Source organism: Symsagittifera roscoffensis, chromosome 10 (assembly GCF_963678635.1).
Source record: "Symsagittifera roscoffensis chromosome 10, txSymRosc1.1, whole genome shotgun sequence".
In the NCBI taxonomy this organism is placed as follows: domain Eukaryota; kingdom Metazoa; phylum Xenacoelomorpha; order Acoela; family Convolutidae; genus Symsagittifera; species Symsagittifera roscoffensis.
Window position 1 is genome coordinate 11,416,868 of NC_087071.1, and position 21,011 is coordinate 11,437,878.

General features: G+C 29.5%; 1 protein-coding gene across 1 annotated transcript in view; it reads right to left on the reverse strand.

The window, feature by feature from the left end:
• The window catches only part of LOC134854976 (uncharacterized), a 47,124-nt gene extending 26,398 nt beyond the window's left edge, over positions 1-20,726 (reverse strand). Inside the window, exon 1 of the mRNA XM_063871356.1 lies at positions 20,486-20,726. Coding sequence (XP_063727426.1) covers positions 20,486-20,598 — 113 coding nt within the window. The 5' untranslated portion in view covers positions 20,599-20,726. The remainder of the gene's footprint in view (positions 1-20,485) is intronic.
• Between the last annotated feature and the right edge of the window lie 285 nt (positions 20,727-21,011).

Consider the following 21,011-nt stretch of genomic DNA (forward strand, 5'->3'; position numbering starts at 1 on the left):
CACTTCAAGCAAATAAATAATAGAATGCATATTTTTGATTTTGGTCCGTCTAATTTTTTCCAGCAGAACTGATTTTGCATGGAATTTAACACTATAAAGGCAATATAGTGGAAAAATTGTATCAATTAACCGATCAATTTTATTCCTTCAAATTAATTCTAAAGGATCTCTGCTTGAAAACTATAACTTATTCATAATTTTTCAGTCTTCTTATCAGTATCTAGACGTAAAATTTACACCGCTTTCTTACACGCTGATTCATAATCTAAAATCAATTTAACTTATTTTTGGATTGTGCTTGGTCTACCATCTCCCACTTGGAGTGCTTAACAATCAAATATGAATAGCATTTTGCTCAAAATATGAATTTTGGATGGAAAACTGTATCATTTCGACGAATAACCCCCATCCAAAGCTAAATCAGCAACAAAAAACAAAAAAATAAAAAGCTAGGGAACTATGTGAATTGATAACTAGGCAGAACAATTCAATTAGTCGTTGTTTTGTAAGGATCATGTAATTTTTAGAAAAAAAAATAGCAAATAGGTTTCCAATCATTAAATAAAAATATGTTTTCATTGCAATTTTAACAGAAGCAACTCGCTGTAAGGTTTCTAATATTTCAGTTTTTACTGTAGATGAAAAATGTTTCAATCAATATTTATAGAGATTTTTAGTACACTTTGAACTCGTTTTTTCAGAGAGTAAATTTATATGAAAGTTGTCTCAATTCTGTAAGATTTTCTGTGTTTCATTGATTGTTTTTACCAAGCTTTGAATTTTTGATTGGTTAAATCAAAGCAAGATAAATCTGGGAATAAGCAGAACAATCCAATTTGCTGTGTGCTTTAGGTTTATCTCACTTCTTGTTGTCTTTAAAGGGGCAGTTTCGCTTGATTGCTACCAAAAATTAGAGAGTCCAAAGGAAAAATTGTATCAATTCACCTGAAATTTTTTCTAGGAGTTGTGTTTGATTTAAAAAAATTGCTCTAAAACAACCAAATTTTCATGTAAGTCTACCTAGTTCATCAATTGACAAAAAAATTTCTGATAATTATTATATAATTACCAATACTTAAAAATTTTTATGATGAATTTTTCCTTCGGCTATAACATACATTCTGAATTGATGCAAAGTGATCTCAAAACCAATAAAATTTATCAAAACTTACATTTCATTTGTCAAAAAACTTCAATATAGGCCATTTTTGGATTTGACTTGATCTACCGTCTTCCAAATTTATCCATTTGAACGAAACCTTTATCAAAATTTGAATTTTATATATAAAACTTTATAGCTTTTAAGATAGTTTATTTTCCAGAAACCATAAATTAAATTGCTTCGGGAAAAAATTTCTCATCCAGATAACTGTATGTTCTTGTCTTATAACAAAGGTACTAATTTTGTAATGAATGTCTCATTCAGATTTGAGTAGTTTTTTCTGTAAACTTTCAGTGTCTAACAAAAATATACAAGCTTTCATCTTCGCAAAATCAGATATCAAACAATGTGGAAAAAATCATGATTTTCTATACATAAACTACATGTTATCTGCTTGAAAACTTGCTACTCCATACATAAAGATAGCTATGAAAACAGTTCGATCGGTCAATGTTTTATAAATATCCAGTACTTTTTTTACGAAAAATTAGCTAACAAACAAACAGCTGCGCATTAGTTTTTAGTATACCTTTTTACTGCAATTTTAACACAAAAGATTCCCTGTAGGCTTGATATCATTCCAGGTACTACTGTAGAATAAAGATTTTGGGATCGACTTCCATCGAGAGTTTCAAATGATTTGAACTCGGTTGCTGCTGTCCTTGTTATTCGTCAATCAGAATTTTGAACAAAAGCAACTTTTTCAAAATTGCATAGGTTTCTAGTTTTTCTCAGACTAAGTCAAGATTACTATAGTAAACTATCCTATATTTTTTGTATAATTTTAAAACTACCTTTCTGTGGTGTGTGTTTCGAGACTGCTGGTTGTGCTTTCCATCATCAAGTAGAAATTTATTGTGACAAGAAGAATGGTTCTTCTTGATATGAACGTTCAGTTCCTCGCTGCAATTTGTAAGAAAATATCATTTTGGACACTTTAAAACTCCACATGTTTTTCTATGTCTTGACATATTTATTTGCGTATAGTCTTTACTACACTCAGGGCATGTAAATTTTTTGTTTCTTTTCATCTCAATACTTATAGAAAAAATCATCTAAGGAGAGAACAAATGTTAAAATTAGAAAGTCCCAAAAATTTTTGCAGGAGAATCACACTTACTTTGAAGTTTTCATAAACCAAAGGAAAAAACCTAACCTCAGTTTATTGTAGATCGACTATCTTAAGGTAAATCAGAACTTAAATAATTTCATTTTTGAAACTTAAAAAACCATCCCATCACAATGGAGATTTACCTATTGATGAACCATAATCAACATCGATATGAACCAATCAGAACCAAAATTTGTTTTAAAGAATTTGATTTTCCCTTTTGATATCAAAATAGTCCAGTAGTATTCATAAAAGAAATTTTTCTCATTTGATATCAACCAATCACGATCGAGTCTTTCAAACCAAGCAGTTTTTCAGAATAAAGTATCCACAAAACTTTTCAGTAACCTTCAATTCAAAATAAAGCTCTGCTTACGAAAATGCCAAATCAATCGAACTGATTCAATAATAACTTCCTTTTATCACAGAAATTCCAGAAACTTCCAGAAAAAAACTTTAACCAATCAGAACTCAATAGCTTTCAAACCTAACATTGGATGAAATATGATCATTATTTGAAATTGTCAACCAAAACATTTGACTTTCTTCGACGTGAAAAAAAAATGTTCCAATTGATTTCTTTATTATGGAATATATGTAGATTTTTAATTTTTGTTCAAACATTTTTGGACGTGTTTGTTGTCAAAATTAGAGTTCTCTGACTAAACAAAGACCTCTTCAGGGAAACTTACTAAATCAAAGACTTACTTTCGAGCCGAAATTTGAGTATCAAAGCTTTAAATCTACTTTTGATTAACTTGACAAGGAAAGATATTTCATTTATTTTGAGAATTATGAAGTTATTAGAAAAACCTTTTGATAATTTTTCAAAAATTCTAATTGTTCGCTACAAAATTCCCAATTTTCTCAATAATCCCAAGCAAAATAAAGTATTCCTCCATTTCTCAAGATTTTCAAGTTCAGTTTCTTGCATGAGAAGGTTTGAAATAAGAATTCTCGAGATTTGCTTTGAAAAAATCATCAGTTTCAAGATATCAACTCAAAGTTATATCAAATTTAATAAACCTGAATATCTACTCAAAAATCAACAATTTTTATTCATTATATACAAAAAGTTTCCATGAGTTGATGAGGAAACTTGCGGAAATGCAATTTTTGTTAATTTTTTCTTTTAATATTTAGATCGGATTTATTTCTAAAGCAAACTACCTGTTATCATTTGTGTTTGCAATTTCTTTTATACAATTTTTTACAAAATTGGAAGCTTTGATTCCCTAAAAGGTGAAGTTTCTGTAATTGAATACGACAACCTAGGATAATAGAACAATTTCTGTGATCGGAAACGACAAATTGAACAAATTGCCCTAAATGGAACTTTATTTCTGATTGAATACAATTGTTTTTTCAAAATTTTCATAGAAGGAAGTTGAATTTTGATTGAATACGACAACCGTACATATACGAAAATCGGTTTTGGTTGGTTAAACAGAGCCATTTGAGTTGAAGGTACAAACAACTCTTGGGTGAGAACCACTTCATTTTCAATTTAAGTATCGTCGACTAGCTCTTCTCCCCGCTCTAAATCATTCATTTTGCTTGTTCCATGTTCCTTTTCTCAGTTACTTATTTCTCAGAATGATCTTCCGCTTTCAGAAAACTAACCTATCACAGTCGGTCAATTTTTTTACCAGAAATGATGACAAGCGAGGTGCTCGAGTCAGTCTCTGGGGACTTCTTGGTCCAAACGTATGTGCCATTTCACGTCTGGCACATGATCAAAATCATGAGGGGATACGCAAGTGAACAACGCCAGATGAAGGTTTCCATTACCGATAATCAGCTTGGAACGATGGAAATGATGACACAAAATGCAGAACAAACTGAGATGAACTATCCCCCGGCTCCTGACTCCAGATGTATCAACCTATAAACGATTATCTTTCCGTTGGAGGAAGAAGGATCTGTGGATAACCCAATTACGATCGGAAAGAATGACGATTCTCTGAATCAAGGAATATTGTGAGTGAACCAGCAAGAAAACCACCGGCGATACCTAGCTCAGACTAAAAGCTTTGTTCTGGAATTCTTCAATGTCTAACAAAAATATTCAAATTTTCATTTTAAAGTCAGTTGTTCAAAAATGTGCAAAAAATTATGATTTTCTATACATAAACTACTTGTTATCAGCTTGAAAACTCGCTACTCCATGACTATATCCAAAAGACACTAAACTAGAACTTTTTTTGGAAGTAAGCTGAAAAAAAACAGATCGATTAGTCAATGTTTTATAAAAATCCAGTATTTTTGACAAAAAATTAGCTAACAAACACATAGGTGCTCATTGCTTTTTTGTATTCTTTTTAACGGCACATTTAACACAAAAGAATCCCCGTAGGCTGGATATCATTCCAGGTACTACTGTAGAATAAAGGTTTTTGGATCGACTTCCATCAAGAGTTTCACAATGATTTGAACTCGGTTGCTGCTGTTCTTGTCATCCATCAATCAGAATTTTTGAGTAAACTATCCTATATTTAATTGTATATATTTAGGATACCCTTTTCGTAAAGTGTGTTTGAAGACTGCTGAGTGTGCTTTCATCGTCATGTAGAATCACTATGCGTTCCATCATTGTCGTGACAAGAAGAAAGCTTCTTTTTGTTTTGAATCTTCAGTTTCTTGTTGCAATTTGTATAAAAGTTACAATTTGGACAGTTTAAAACTCCACAAGTTTCACGATGTTTTGATGCAAATTACGCGTATAGTCTTTACCACACTCAAGTTGTGCAACTTTTTGGTTTCAATTCGTCTCAATAACTATAGAAAAACTAAAAACATATCAAATGTGAGAATTTAAAAAAATTCTAATTTTTTTGTCGGAGTTTCACACTTACTTAAAGTGTTCCAAAAATCGGAAGAAAGTAACTAAAATTAGTTATGTGTAAACCGATTATTTTAACGGCAAGGAAATCAGAATGAAAAGAAAAATCCATTTGTTAAAATTGAAAAACTCAGCAAATCAGAACATAGATTTACTTATCAGTGAATTTTAATCACAATCGAATTGAATCAATCAGAAACAAAATTTGCTTTAATCAACTTGTTTCCTTTTTGATATCAAAACAAGCCACTTTTTAATAATAAAACTTTTTTTTCTCAATTGATATCAACCAATCACAATCGAGTTTTCCATCCAAAGCAACTTTTCAGAATGAAGTATCCAGAAAATTTTTCCTAATTTTTCCAAATCGAAATAAACCTCTGAAAATTAGTTTTACTGTTCTAGTTCAGATCATCAAGAAATCCATTTTTTTGTAGGTTGATCAAAAATATGAGAAAAACTGTGTATTAAGAAAGGGAATAGCGCTCAAAGTCGACAAAATCGAGATTTTTGTCAGCAATATTTTAATTAACTTTTGCAAATAAAAATTCTAAGTTTTTTGCAAATGCATGGGAAAAAAGAGTTTAGGTTTTAATGTTTCCAAAAAATTGTGAAAAAACTTGCATAATTTTAATAAAAAATTTTTCAAACTTGTCAAATACTCAAATCAGTTTTGCATCTTGCAAAGTACTTCAAAAGAATTTAGCACACATGTTAAAATAGTCAGTGAAAAAATCGCATTTAGGATTCAATATTTATAGAGTTTTTTAGTACAAATTGAACTCGTTTTTTCAGAGAGTAAATTTATATGAAAGTTGTCTCAATTCTGTAAGATTTTCTGTGTTTCATTGATTGTTTTTACCAAGCTTTGAATTTTTGATTGGTTAAATCAAAGCAAGATAAATCTGGGAATAAGCAGAACAATCCAATTTGCTGTGTGCTTTAGGTTTATCTCACTTCTTGTTGTCTTTAAAGGGGCAGTTTCGCTTGATTGCTACCAAAAATTAGAGAGTCCAAAGGAAAAATTGTATCAATTCACCTGAAATTTTTTCTAGGAGTTGTGTTTGATTTAAAAAAATTGCTCTAAAACAACCAAATTTTCATGTAAGTCTACCTAGTTCATCAATTGACAAAAAAATTTCTGATAATTATTATATAATTACCAATACTTAAAAATTTTTATGATGAATTTTTCCTTCGGCTATAACATACATTCTGAATTGATGCAAAGTGATCTCAAAACCAATAAAATTTATCAAAACTTACATTTCATTTGTCAAAAAACTTCAATATAGGCCATTTTTGGATTTGACTTGATCTACCGTCTTCCAAATTTATCCATTTGAACGAAACCTTTATCAAAATTTGAATTTTATATATAAAACTTTATAGCTTTTAAGATAGTTTATTTTCCAGAAACCATTGCTTCGGGAAAAAATTTCTCATCCAGATAACTGTATGTTCTTGTCTTATAACAAAGGTACTAATTTTGTAATGAATGTCTCATTCAGATTTGAGTAGTTTTTTCTGTAAACTTTCAGTGTCTAACAAAAATATACAAGCTTTCATCTTCGCAAAATCAGATATCAAACAATGTGGAAAAAATCATGATTTTCTATACATAAACTACATGTTATCTGCTTGAAAACTTGCTACTCCATACATAAAGATAGCTATGAAAACAGTTCGATTGGTCAATGTTTTATAAATATCCAGTACTTTTTTTACGAAAAATTAGCTAACAAACAAACAGCTGCGCATTAGTTTTTAGTATACCATTTTACTGCAATTTTAACACAAAAGAATCCCTGTAGGCTTGATATCATTCCAGGTACTACTGTAGAATAAAGATTTTGGGATCGACTTCCATCGAGAGTTTCAAATGATTGGAACTCGGTTGCTGCTGTTCTTGTTATTCGTCAATCAGAATTTTGAACAAAAGCAACTTTTTCAAAATTGCATAGGTTTCTAGTTTTTCTCAGACTAAGTCAAGATTACTATAGTAAACTATCCTATATTTTTTGTATAATTTTAAAACTACCTTTCTGTGGTGTGTGTTTCGAGACTGCTGGTTGTGCTTTCCATCATCAAGTAGAAATTTATTGTGACAAGAAGAATGGTTCTTCTTGATATGAACGTTCAGTTCCTCGCTGCAATTTGTAAGAAAATATCATTTTGGACACTTTAAAACTCCACATGTTTTTCTATGTCTTGACATATTTATTTGCGTATAGTCTTTACTACACTCAGGGCATGTAAATTTTAGTTTCTATTCATCTCAATGCTTATAGAAAAAATCATCTAAGGAGAGAACAAATGTTAAAATTAGAAAGTCCCAAAAATTTTTGCAGGAGAATCACACTTATTTTGAAGTTTTCATAAACCAAAGGAAAAAACCTAACCTCAGTTTATTGTAGATCGACTATCTTAAGGTAAATCAGAACTTAAATAATTTCATTTTTGAAACTTAAAAAACCATCCCATCACAATGGAGATTTACCTATTGATGAACCATAATCAACATCGATATGAACCAATCAGAACCAAAATTTGTTTTAAAGAATTTGATTTTCCCTTTTGATATCAAAATAGTCCAGTAGTATTCATAAAAGAAATTTTTCTCATTTGATATCAACCAATCACGATCGAGTCTTTCAAACCAAGCAGTTTTTCAGAATAAAGTATCCACAAAACTTTTCAGTAACCTTCAATTCAAAATAAAGCTCTGCTTACGAAAATGCCAAATCAATCGAACTGATTCAATAATAACTTCCTTTTATCACAGAAATTCCAGAAACTTCCAGAAAAAAACTTTAACCAATCAGAACTCAATAGCTTTCAAACCTAACTTGGATGAAATATGATCATTATTTGAAATTGTCAACCAAAACATTTGACTTTCTTCGACGTGAAAAAAAAATGTTCCAATTGATTTCTTTATTATGGAATATATGTAGATTTTTAATTTTTGTTCAAACATTTTTGGACGTGTTTGTTGTCAAAATTAGAGTTCTCTGACTAAGCAAAGACCTCTTCAGGGAAACTTACTAAATCAAAGACTTACTTTCGAGCCAAAAATTGAGTATCAAAGCTTTAAATCTACTTTTGATTAACTTGACAAGGAAAGATATTTCATTTATTTTGAGAATTATGAAGTTATTAGAAAAACCTTTTGATAATTTTTCAAAAATTCTAATTGTTCGCTACAAAATTCCCAATTTTCTCAATAATCCCAAGCAAAATAAAGTATTCCTCCATTTCTCAAGATTTTCAAGTTCAGTTTCTTGCATGAGAAGGTTTGAAATAAGAATTCTCGAGATTTGCTTTGAAAAAATCATCAGTTTCAAGATATCCACTCAAAGTTACATCAAATTTAATAAACTTGAATATCTACTCAAAAATCAACAATTTTTATTCATTATATACAAAAAGTTTCCATGAGTTGATGAGGAAACTTGCGGAAATGCAATTTTTGTTAATTTTTTCTTTTAATATTTAGATCGGATTTATTTCTAAAGCAAACTACCTGTTATCATTTGTGTTTGCAATTTCTTTTATACAATTTTTTACAAAATTGGAAGCTTTGATTCCCTAAAAGGTGAAGTTTTTGTAATTGAATACGACAACCTAAGAAAATAGAACAATTTCTGTGATCGGAAACGACAAATTGAACAAATTGCCCTAAATGGAACTTTATTTCTGATTGAATACAATTGTTTTTTCAAAATTTTCATAGAAGGAAGTTGAATTTTGATTGAATACGACAACCGTACATATACGAAAATCGGTTTTGGTTGGTTAAACAGAGCCATTTGAGTTGAAGGTACAAACAACTCTTGGGTGAGATCCATTTCATTTTCAATTTAAGTATCGTCGACTAGCTCTTCTCCCCGCTCTAAATCATTCATTTTGCTTGTTCCATGTTCCTTTTCTCAGTTACTTATTTCTCAGAATGATCTTCCGCTTTCAGAAAACTAACCTATCACAGTCGGTCAATTTTTTACCAGAAATGATGACAAGCGAGGTGATCGAGTCAGTCTCTGGGGACTTCTTGGTCCAAACGTATGTGCCATTTCACGTCTGGCACATGATCAAAATCATGAGGGGATACGCAAGTGAACAACGCCAGATGAAGGTTTCCATTACCGATAATCAGCTTGGAACGATGGAAATGATGACACAAAATGCAGAACAAACTGAGATGAACTATCCCCCGGCTCCTGACTCCAGATTTATCAACCTATAAACGATTATCTTTCCGTTGGAGGAAGAAGGATCTGTGGATAACCCAATTACGATCGGAAAGAATGACGATTCTCTGAATCAAGGAATATTGTGAGTGAACCAGCAAGACAACCACCGGCGATACCTAGCTCAGATTAAAAGCTTTGTTCTGGAATTCTTCAATGTCTAACAAAAATATTCAAATTTTCATTTTAAAGTCAGTTGTTCAAAAATGTGCAAAAAATTATGATTTTCTATACATAAACTACATGTTATCAGCTTGAAAACTCGCTACTCCATGACTATATCCAAAAGACACTAAACTAGAACTTTTTTTGGAAGTAAGCTGAAAAAAAAACAGATCGATTAGTCAATGTTTTATAAAAATCCAGTATTTTTGACAAAAAATTAGCTAACAAACCTATAGGTGCTCATTGCTTTTTTGTATTCTTTTTAACGGCACATTTAACACAAAATAATCCCCGTAGGCTGGATATCATTCCAGGTACTACTGTAGAATAAAGGTTTTTGGATCGACTTCCATCAAGAGTTTCACAATGATTTGAACTCGGTTGCTGCTGCTCTTGTCATCCATCAATCAGAATTTTTGAGTAAACTATCCTATATTTTTTTGTATATATTTAGGATACCCTTTTCGTAAAGTGTGTTTGAAGACTGCTGAGTGTGCTTTCATCGTCATGTAGAATCACTATGCGTTCCATCATTGTCGTGACAAGAAGAAAGCTTCTTTTTGTTTTGAATCTTCAGTTTCTTGTTGCAATTTGTATAAAAGTTACAATTTGGACAGTTTAAAACTCCACAAGTTTCACGATGTTTTGATGCAAATTACGCGTATAGTCTTTACCACACTCAAGTTGTGCAACTTTTTGGTTTCAATTCGTCTCAATAACTATAGAAAAACTAAAAACATATCAAATGTGAGAATTTAAAAAAATTCTAATTTTTTTGTCGGAGTTTCACACTTACTTAAAGTGTTCCAAAAATCGGAAGAAAGTAACTAAAATTAGTTATGTGTAAACCGATTATTTTAACGGCAAGGAAATCAGAATGAAAAGAAAAATCCATTTGTTAAAATTGAAAAACTCAGCAAATCAGAACATAGATTTACTTATCAGTGAATTTTAATCACAATCGAATTGAATCAATCAGAAACAAAATTTGCTTTAATCAACTTGTTTCCTTTTTGATATCAAAACAAGCCACTTTTTAATAATAAAACTTTTTTTTCTCAATTGATATCAACCAATCACAATCGAGTTTTCCATCCAAAGCAACTTTTCAGAATGAAGTATCCAGAAAATTTTTCCTAATTTTTCCAAATCGAAATAAACCTCTGAAAATGAGTTTTACTGTTCTAGTTCAGATCATCAAGAAATCCGTTTTTTTGTAGGTTGATCAAAAATATGAGAAAAACAGTGTATTAAGATAGGGAATAGCGCTCAAAGTCGACAAAATCGAGATTTTTGTCAGCAATATTTTAATTAACTTTTGCAAATAAAAATTCTAAGTTTTTTGCAAATGCATGGGAAAAAAGAGTTTAGGTTTTAATGTTTCCAAAAAATTGTGAAAAAACTTGCATAATTTTAATAAAAATTTTTTCAAACTTGTCAAATACTCAAATCAGTTTTGCATCTTGCAAAGTACTTCAAAAGAATTTAGCACACATGTTAAAATAGTCAGTGAAAAAATCGCATTTAGGAAAAGTTTAATTAGACTATTTTGCATTTTTAATAAAATTTCAACAAAATTTCTCACACTATTAATGAATAAAATTACTGAGTTTCGTAATTCTAAATTTGATAATTGAAAATAAAACCATTTTTCGCATCTACGTTGATCCACATAACAGAAAAACAATGTATCAAAATAGCAAATAGCACCGAAATTCATCAATATCGAAAACTGTTGGCAATAGTTTAATTAATCTTTTTTGCATAAGCTTAAGAAAAAAGAATTTAATTTTTTGCATATTATTTTCGGAAAACCGCAAGAAAGTTTGCATCCTACACAAAAAACTCAAAAAAATTTTCTCGCAAATGTTGAAAAACTCAAACAATTTTTGCATTGGCATAATATTCTTAGCACACAAGTTAAAAATCAAAAAAAAATCGCATTCTAAGAAAATTTTTGTTAGAATATTTCGAAGATTAAAGAAAGTTGAAGCAAGTTTTTATTCAAAGGTTAATATTTAAACTTATGAATTTCCTTGTTCTTAATTTGATCGTAAAGAAATCCACTTTTTAAGTTTATTTTGGTCCAAAACCTCACGGAAACAATGTTTTTAGGTAGCGGATATCACTCAAAGTCATCAATATCGAAAAAAAACTTTGCAATAATTTTAAAATTTTTCTACAGTAAAAGTTTCCGTTTTCCGCAAATGCTCAAGAAAAAAGAAGTTTTGCAAGTTTTACGAAAAATCACGAAAAAATGCATCTTACAAAAAAAATCTCAAAAAAGTTTTTAGCACACAACCTGAAAAAAAAGTTGCACATTTTAAGAAAAATTTCTTTCAATGACTTCGCAATTTAAAGAAAACTGTAATAATTCCACTGTAATTTATTAAAAATTATGAAGTTTTTGTTAATATTTTGATCGTTAAGAAAGGCAGTTTTGAATAATTTTAACCCCAAACATCTAAAAAAACATTGCGTTAAAGAAGTGGAAAAACTAGAATTCAGCAATATCGAACCTTTTTTTACAATAAATCAAATCGTTAAGAAAACTTGCAACTTAAACAGTTTTCCTTAAGTTTTTTTCACACTTTTTAAATACTCAATTCAATTTTTGAATCTTTTAAAAAACTTCAAAATAAATTAGCAGACATGTTAAATTAATCAATGAAAAAATCGCATTTAAAAAAAGTTTTATTAGACTGTTTCGCATTTTGAATAAAACTTCAACAATTTTTCTCACACTGTTATTAAATAAAATTACTAAGTTCCTAGTTCTAAAATTGATAATTGACAAAAACATTTTTGCATTGACGTTGATCCAAATAGCAGAAAAACAATGTATTAAAATAGCAAATAGCACTCAAATTCATCAATATCGAAAACTTTTAGAAATAGTTTAATTAATTATTTGCAATGAAAACTTGGATTTTTTGAATAAACTTAAGAAAAAAGAATTCATATTTTTGCATATTTTTTTCGGAAAATCGAAAAAAAATTGCATCCAACACAAAAACTCAAAAAAATTTTCTTAAAAATGCTAAGAAATCCAAACTATTTTTGCATTGGCAAAATTTTTCATAATGTTCTTAGCACACAGGTTGAAAATTAAAAAAAATTGCATTCTAAGAAAATTTTTGTTAGAATATTTCTGATATTAAAAAAAAGTTAAAACAAGATTTTCTTACAAGGTTAATATTAAAACTTATGAATTTCCTTGTTCTTAATTTGATCGTTAAGAAATCCAACTTTCAGATTTATTTTGGTCCAAAACCTCAAAGAAACAATGTATTTAGTTAGCGAATATCACTCAAAGTCATCAATATCGAAAATTTTTTGGCAATAATTCAATTATTTTTCTACAGTAAAAGTTTCCGTTTTTAGCAAATGCTCAAGAAAAAAGAAGTTTTGCATGTTTTACGAAAAATCACGAAAAATTGCATCTTACACAAAAAAATCTCACAAAAATTTTAAGCAATTATTCTGAAAAAAATCATAAAAAGATTCGCATTGTAAGAAAAATTTCTTTCAATGACTTCGCAATTTAATGAAAATTATGATAATTTTTCTTCCACTGTAATTTATTAAAAATTATGAAATTTTTGTTACTATTTTGATCGTTAAAAAAAACAGTTTTGAATAGTTTTAATCACAAACATCAGAAAAACAATGTGTTAAGGAAAGGGAAAAAACTAAAATTCATCAATATCGAATCTTTTTCTTACGATAAAACAAATCGTTAAAAAACCGCTAAAAAACTTAAATTGTTTTCATAAATTTTTTTCACACTTTTTAAATTCTCAAATCATTCTTTGCATCTTGCAAAGTACTCCAAAATAATTTAGCAGACTTGTTAAAATAATCAATGAAAAAATCGTATTTGAAAAAAAGTTTTATTAGAGTATTTCGCATTTTGAATAAAACTTCAACAATTTTTCTCACACTGTTATTAAATAAAATTGCTGAGTTTCCTAGTTCTAAATTTGATAATTGACAAACACATTTTTTGCATCGACGTTGATCCAGATAACAGAAAAACAAGGTATTAGAATAGCAACTAGCACTCAACCTCATCAATATCGAAAACTTTTAGTAATAGTTTAATTAGTTTTTTGCAATGAAAACTTGGATTTTTCGCATAAGCTTAGGAAAAAGATTTTAAAATTCTGCATATTATTTTCAGAAAACCGCAAAAAAGTTTGCATCCTACACAAAAAATTCAAAACAATTTCTCATAAAGGTTAAGAAAACCAAACTATTTTTGCATTGGCAAAATTTTTCATAATATTCTTAGCATATAGATTGAAAATCAAAAAAAAATTGCATTCTAAGAAAATTTTTGTTACAATATTTCGAATGTTAAAAGAAGTTGAAACAAGTCATTTTTGAAGGTTAATTTTAAAACTTATGAATTTCGTTGTTCTTAATTTGATCGTTAAGAAATCCAATTTTCAGATTTATATTGGTGCAAAACCTCAGAGAAACAATGTATTTAGGTAACGGATATCACTCAAGTTCATCCATATCGAAAATTTTTTGGCAATAATTCAATTATTTTGCTACATTTAAAGTTTCATTTTTTCGCAAATGCTCAAGAAAAAGAAGTTTTGCATATATTCTACGAAAAATCACGAAAAAAACATCATATCAAAAAAAGTGATATATAATTTTTAAGCACACAAATTGAAAAAAATCAAAAAAAGTTTGCATTTTAAGATAAAAATTTTTCAAGTATTGCATTTTAAATAAAAATGTAATATTTTTTTCTTCCACTATAATTTATTAAAAATTTTGAAATTTTTTGGTACTTTTTTGATCGTTAAGAAAGGCAGTTTTGTTCCATTTTAATCAGAAACATCAGAAAAGCAATGTGTTATGATAGGGAAAAAAACAAGAAATCATCAAAATCGAATCTTTTTTAACAATAAACTATTGCGTTTTTTGTATATGAATATCAAAAAAGACGTTAGATTCTTATATATATTTTTCAAAATTCGAGAAAAAACTTGCATTTTTGGAGAATATTTCCTAAATTTGTTTCGCACATTTGTTGAAAAAGATAAAACAATTTTCGCACTCTGTAAAAAAGAGAGTTAATTTTTTGCATATTTAATGAAAAAAGCAAGTCAGATATGGCATCACGCAACAAAAATCTGAGTTAGTGTTTGCACATTTGTTAAAAATTAGAAAACTTTTTTAAAATGCTTAGTATGAAACACGATTGAGTTTGACATATGCTAAATTAAAAAAAATTGACAGGTTTCTTTATCCAGAACCATTGATATAACAACCATCAAATTTAAACAAATTATAATATAGTCTTTGACTTTTTCTAATTCTTTCCAAAAAAATTTGCCAAGAGTCTGGGTAGACGCAAGCTTCTGAACAGAGCTTAGATGTTGTCTTGTGATGTTTTTTGGCCATATGTTTATAAAACCAACAAAAGTTGAACCAAGAAAATTCCATAGAACAGTGAAACATTCCAGGAGAGAAAATGACGTCATCAACTCCTAGAATCTACACAATAACAACTGATTTTTTATAAAAAGTCATTACACAATAACTTTTCGAATCTTCTAAGCTCTACAAAAATCCGCAAAAAAATCATCCAATCAGACTTACACAACCATCTCCAAGACGATGATTCTGGTTAATTATTTTGTTGATTTCAGATGTTTCGCAATTTTCTGTTTTCAAAACTGAATACAAACAGTCTATTGATTAAAAGGAATGGTTTTCAAGGAAATTGTTCTGTTTTTAGAAAGAATGTTAGTTCCGTTCAAAAAAGAAACAAAAAATTAACGAGTCTGACTAGGCAAATTGTTCTTTTTTCAAATCAAATTGACCTAATTGTTCAAAAAAACTTGAATTATTTCAGATTTTTTAAAAACGTAAGCAAAACATGATAAAATTTTAGAAGAAGCGAAAATCTATTCCAAAAGTTAAAGCCAATCATAAAAGAAGGAAACAACTACTGCATCGAGTTTGAAGTTGGTTCCTGGTGTACCAACATTCTCAAATCTATTGAAATATCCCAGTCTAGAGAGAAAAAATCATAGGGCTTTTGGAATGAAGAGAAATCGAGAGAAAAGAATCAGGAAAATTCGAAAAAAGTAAGCCATGCCTAAATCACTTTCAAGGAAGAAGTATGGGTTTTCATATAATTCAAATGAAAAAAAAGATGAATTTGCCGATCTGGGATATAGAAACAGTTTGCGTTTGCTTACAAGTGATCATTTACTAGAAGTAACTGTTTTGATACAAAGAATTGTTTTATTCCCCAAGACTGTCAAACAGATGAAACAATTCGTGATGAAAGGTACATGAAACAAACAAAAATGATTCAACAGGAAAAAATATATCTGTTGCGAAGAAAAGATGGTGTGGCACGAGAAGAAGAGAGTGAAAACGCACTCAAAAACTGACTTAAATAATTTTTCAAATAGTAATTTTTTTGTTCGACACAATTGTAAAATTTTTAGTTGTTTTCTTTTTTTTGAATTAAATTTTCCTGAACAAAATCTTGTTTTATAACGATTTGACAATGTAAGCAACCAAAAGAACAATTAAATTAGGATTATTTTTCATCATGCAGATTACAAACTCAGCATGTACAGAAGCATTAATCATCAGAGAAACAATCAATTTTTTTCAACGAATCAAGTTCCTATTATGAATTTTGAATTTTTTTTTTTCCTGTGAAAATTCCTTGCAATGCTTCCGGTGTCTTTTCCTTGCAATGCTTGATGTTATTTGTGCTCTCTACCGTTTCAATTTAATTTGAATTGGTCTACTACGTTGACTGAATCATTCTCCGCTCGATGCAATAATGCTTGTTTAAATCTGTGTTTGTACAAAAAGAAGAGACAGACAATTTCTTGATAATTGTTTTTATATTTATCTAGTTTTTAAAGAGTCTTTTTAAGAGAGCTCACTCTTAATTTCAAATGGAACTTGCAACCCTCCAAGAATTCAATAAAGATAGAAGAAGTTACGCATTAATCTTGCATTTCTATGCATTTTTCATAAAACTCGTTCGGAACAGAAATAAGTAGTGATTTTTTATTATATTCTGAATAAAATTCGGATATCGCTTGACACATAGCAGCTGCGATCTGGAACAATGACTGTTCTCAAGAATTGTGGATTCATACAAAAGAAGTAAGGCCTACGCAGTTTCTATCTATGAAAGTCTCACACAAAACATTCCGTAATTGGTATACCATCCATTTATGAAAACCATGATGACTCATAGTCTTTATTTCCAGTTTCGTTCAATCTGAAAAAAAAATCTTCTCAGGTCTCCGCATTTGATCAGTTTGCTTATCAAAAGTATTCTCCAGATAAGACACAAGTCCCGGTTTCAATAAATTTCTGACGAATCAAACAAGAACAGTGAGATTTTCTTGTTCCCAGAAATCCTTCAAGGTGAAACACCATTTTGAACCCTTGCTTTCGCTTGCTAAAGAAAATGAATCAGGACCGTTCAAAAAACCCCAGGAAGACTATCTTGGAGAAAAAGAAGTAGAGAAGATATCAGCAATGCGAAATACTGTTGTTCATGATGCTGAAAATATTGAACCCGAACCTATAAATGAAGCCAAATCTGGCAAAGAAACAGTTATGAATCAGGTGCCGACATTTGTAATAGAATATACGAAATAAAAAAACATACGACATGCGGAGCGTGTGTGTCACAATCAAGACGTACATTGTGAACGAGCCACATTGCATTAAGATTCGACTCTTCACTGCAAAGCAAAACGGAGACTTGAAGCAAGTTGCCTATGAAAATTTTACATTCAATGAAAGAAAATTAAGCTCACCCAAGTCTTGGTAGACCTTAGGTTTGTTCATAACTGTAAAGCTATGTGATTTTTTTTGTTTGGTAAAGGAGATAACTTTAGTTAAATCTATTTTTCCGCACTGAGAGTTTGTTTAGAGCTAAAAATAGAAGGAACAATTCTCAAAGAACATTCAATATAATCGAAATTGACTAGGTACCTAACTCAAATATTAGTTGCTTTTCAATAATTTGTTTAAAAAATGCTGAAAAATTGTTCTACTGCTATTTTTATTCAACATTTGTCAGATTTTTTCAATAATGGAAACAAGAGTGTAATTTTAGTTGGAAAACGTAACAATTGCCTTTATTTCATTGATTGTTTTGCATTCTTTTCATAATTTGAGATTTTGTTTGGTTACATCACAACAAGTTAGATGTTAATTAGAAAAAAAAAAACAGTTCCATTTATTGGAAGTCTTAATCAAAAAATATTTAAAGAAGATGAAAATTTCAAAAAAAAATTAAATAGAAGCAGTTGTTGCTGATACTTGTGAAAACCAAGTGAAAACCATATAAAAACAAAAAGACGGGAAAAATAAAAGTTTTGAGTGAGTGAATATGACTGATTTTGAAATTGCTTTCACATTTTTTTACTAATTAATTTTGATAAAACTCATACCTGTGAATATTTCTTCAAAAATTAGTATGATCAAAGCTTTCAGAAGATGGAATGCTCAATTCGGACAGTTTGATATCAAAAAGGTATAAAAAACCATCATTAAAAGAAAATGGATTTTAGTTGATCATTTTTGAAACGTATGAAACTATCTTTGTAAGTAAGGCTTCGAACTGATTGCTTGATATCAAAACTCTTGAACGTTCGATAAAAATAAAGCACGATTCTGACTGGTTGATGTCGAAACTGTTGGAAGTTCTCTGATAAGTAAAGCTTGATTCTGATTGGCTGATATTGAAACTGTTGAAAGTGTTGTGATAAGTAAAATCAAAATTTCTGAAAATTTGACGATTGCACTCCGATTGGTTGATTTTTATTTCAGACACACCAAATAGAATGAAACCCACTCTGATTTTCTTTCACATTCTTTCACAAACAATTGGTCAAAAAATTAACGTTTTTATTTACTTTTATTTATACTTTGGGGCCACTCAAGTCTCCTACTAAAATTTTTGGGACTTTTAAAATCTCCCATTTGATTTCAATTTTTTTCTTTACTTTTTGAGACTTGAAATAGAAACGAAAGAGTTGCATGTCTTGAGTGTGGTAGAAACTAAACACGTAAAAATGTCTCAATATATCGTAAAACCTATGAAGTTTTGAAAAGTCCGAATTGTAATTTTCTTACATATAGCAGCAAGGAACCAAGTATTTAGATAAGTAGCAGCATTTTTCTTGTCAAAATCATTTTCTGATTGAAAACACAGTCAGCAATCATCAAACACACTTCACGAAAAGAAAGAATTAAAAACATGCAAAATCAAACATAGGAAAAGTTACCTTAAAAGTTTTCGCTGAGTCACAAAAAATCTAGAAGTCAATAAAATTTTGATGATGTTGCTTTTGTTTAAAGGTTCTGAGTGATGATGAGACCAGTAGCAATCGAGTCCAAATTATCGTGAACCTCAAAATAGAAATCGATCCCAAAATTTTTATTCTAGGCTGTGAGCTATGGTGGTTTGCTTACATGGTTTCTGATTTGGAAGTACAGTAAAAGTATTAAATTGCATTGCTCAGCTATCATTTTATAACTTTCTTAAATTGTTGTCTTCGATTGTGTTCCTGGTGTACCGCGTTCTTAGGCAGTTAATTTTCCAATGAGTTCAGAAATTTTTCAATTATTTGACAAAAAAAAGAAAAATTGGGATCTTTTATGCTAGAACTTTCAATAAAAAAAGTTTTTTAACTAAGAACTAAAAGGCACCTCAAAATATATAAGGGAACAAAGAAGATTATACACTTATCTGTTTCTTAATTTTCTTAGAAAAAAAGCAATTTTGACGCTAAATTTGCTTTGGATTAGTGAACGTTCCTTGAAACAATACAATTCTCCATCTAAATTTCGAAATTTGGGCAAAATTTTATTCAATTTGGACTCGATAACGCTCAAATTTGAAGAAAGTAGGTCAAACAAAAACCAAAAATATAAAGTTCAGAGAGAAAAAAATAAGGAAAATAATAATAATTCTTCGTGATCTTTTTTAAACGTTCTTGATTTTAGGTTATCAGATTTTTGTTTCTATTGTCATATGAGCTAACTGAAATTGTGGAAAATTTTGAGTTTTTATACAGATTTTCCCTAAATTTAATTCGGAGACGAGAATGATTAGTTAATTGATACAATTTTTCCAATAAATTGTCTTTTCAGTGTTAAATTTTGTGCAAACACATTTTGTTGGAGAAGCGAAGATTAAGCAGGAACCAAGAAAGTGAGTTCAAGTTGTATACTTATATAAATTACCAAACTAAACCTACTACAAGGCTCTGCTGTAAAAATAGTTTTTTGAAATATAACAAGAATCATTGAGGACTAGAACAGATGAAAATGTAGAGCAAATTAGATTGTTGGACAAAAAAACATTCATCATTTTTGACAATTTTCTCGAGTAATCAGAAAATTCAGCTGCGTTTCGTTAAGTTTTTAGCAAAGTTTCAGAAAATTAGAGCATTGTTTCAAAGAGTAAGATCATCTAATAAAAAATTTTTAGGTTAATTTATACCAAATATTAACGTGTTTTGAAAGTTTTCAGAAAAAAAATTCAATATCTTTGATAAAAATCTCAATTTTTACCCAAAAATTCTTAACATTGACTTACCATGAATTAAAAAAAACGAGAACAGGATACCTTCATCCTTCAACCTACACGTACCACCTGGATAATGCTCGCCAAAATTTTAGACAAAAAAAAACATTTCCACGGGAAAAACCTAAAAAAAATACCGTTTTTCTTTCCATTCTCGTACCATCACACAAACCATGAAACCTTTTACAATTCTAGTCTCAATTTTCTAAGAAATAAATTGAGAGTTAATTGGAACTTAGTCCTACAAAAAACAGACTGCCTACCTTTTTTTTTGATTTTATTTATTTACAATAAAAAATTTTAATAATTATTCGTAACTGCTCAAATATCAGAAACATGATCCGCTCACCTGATCCGTTCCAGGTTCTCAAGTACATTCGAAACCGCTGTTGCGAGCTGATCAAGATCTTTGTCCACAATCCTTGTCGCTGGAACTTTTTTATTGGAAACAGGTAAAGACATTTCAAGATGCAAGTGTAATGTTGTAAACTATGTCTGCTCACTCGTTTTAACGTTTGTTCTTTGATTTTGCGTGGCGTTTTTTTTTTCAGATAACGTCGCTTACCAAACTTGCTATAATACCATCTTACAAACTTATCAGGCACGTGTTAAGTTAAGCCAGTCATAATAGATGCAACGTTGCTTTCCAGATTTGATTTTGCGTGGCGTTTTTTTTTTTCAGATAACGTCGCTTACCAAACTTGCTATAATACCATTTTACAAACTTATCAGGCACGTGTTAAGTTAAGCCAGTCATAAAACATGCAACATTGCTTTCGAGATGAAGAATTCAACTATATGCTAAGATCGTATCTTTGAATGCGTTTCCTTTTGTAAAGACCAAAATGTAATTTTATTTTATGTATAAAATTTGT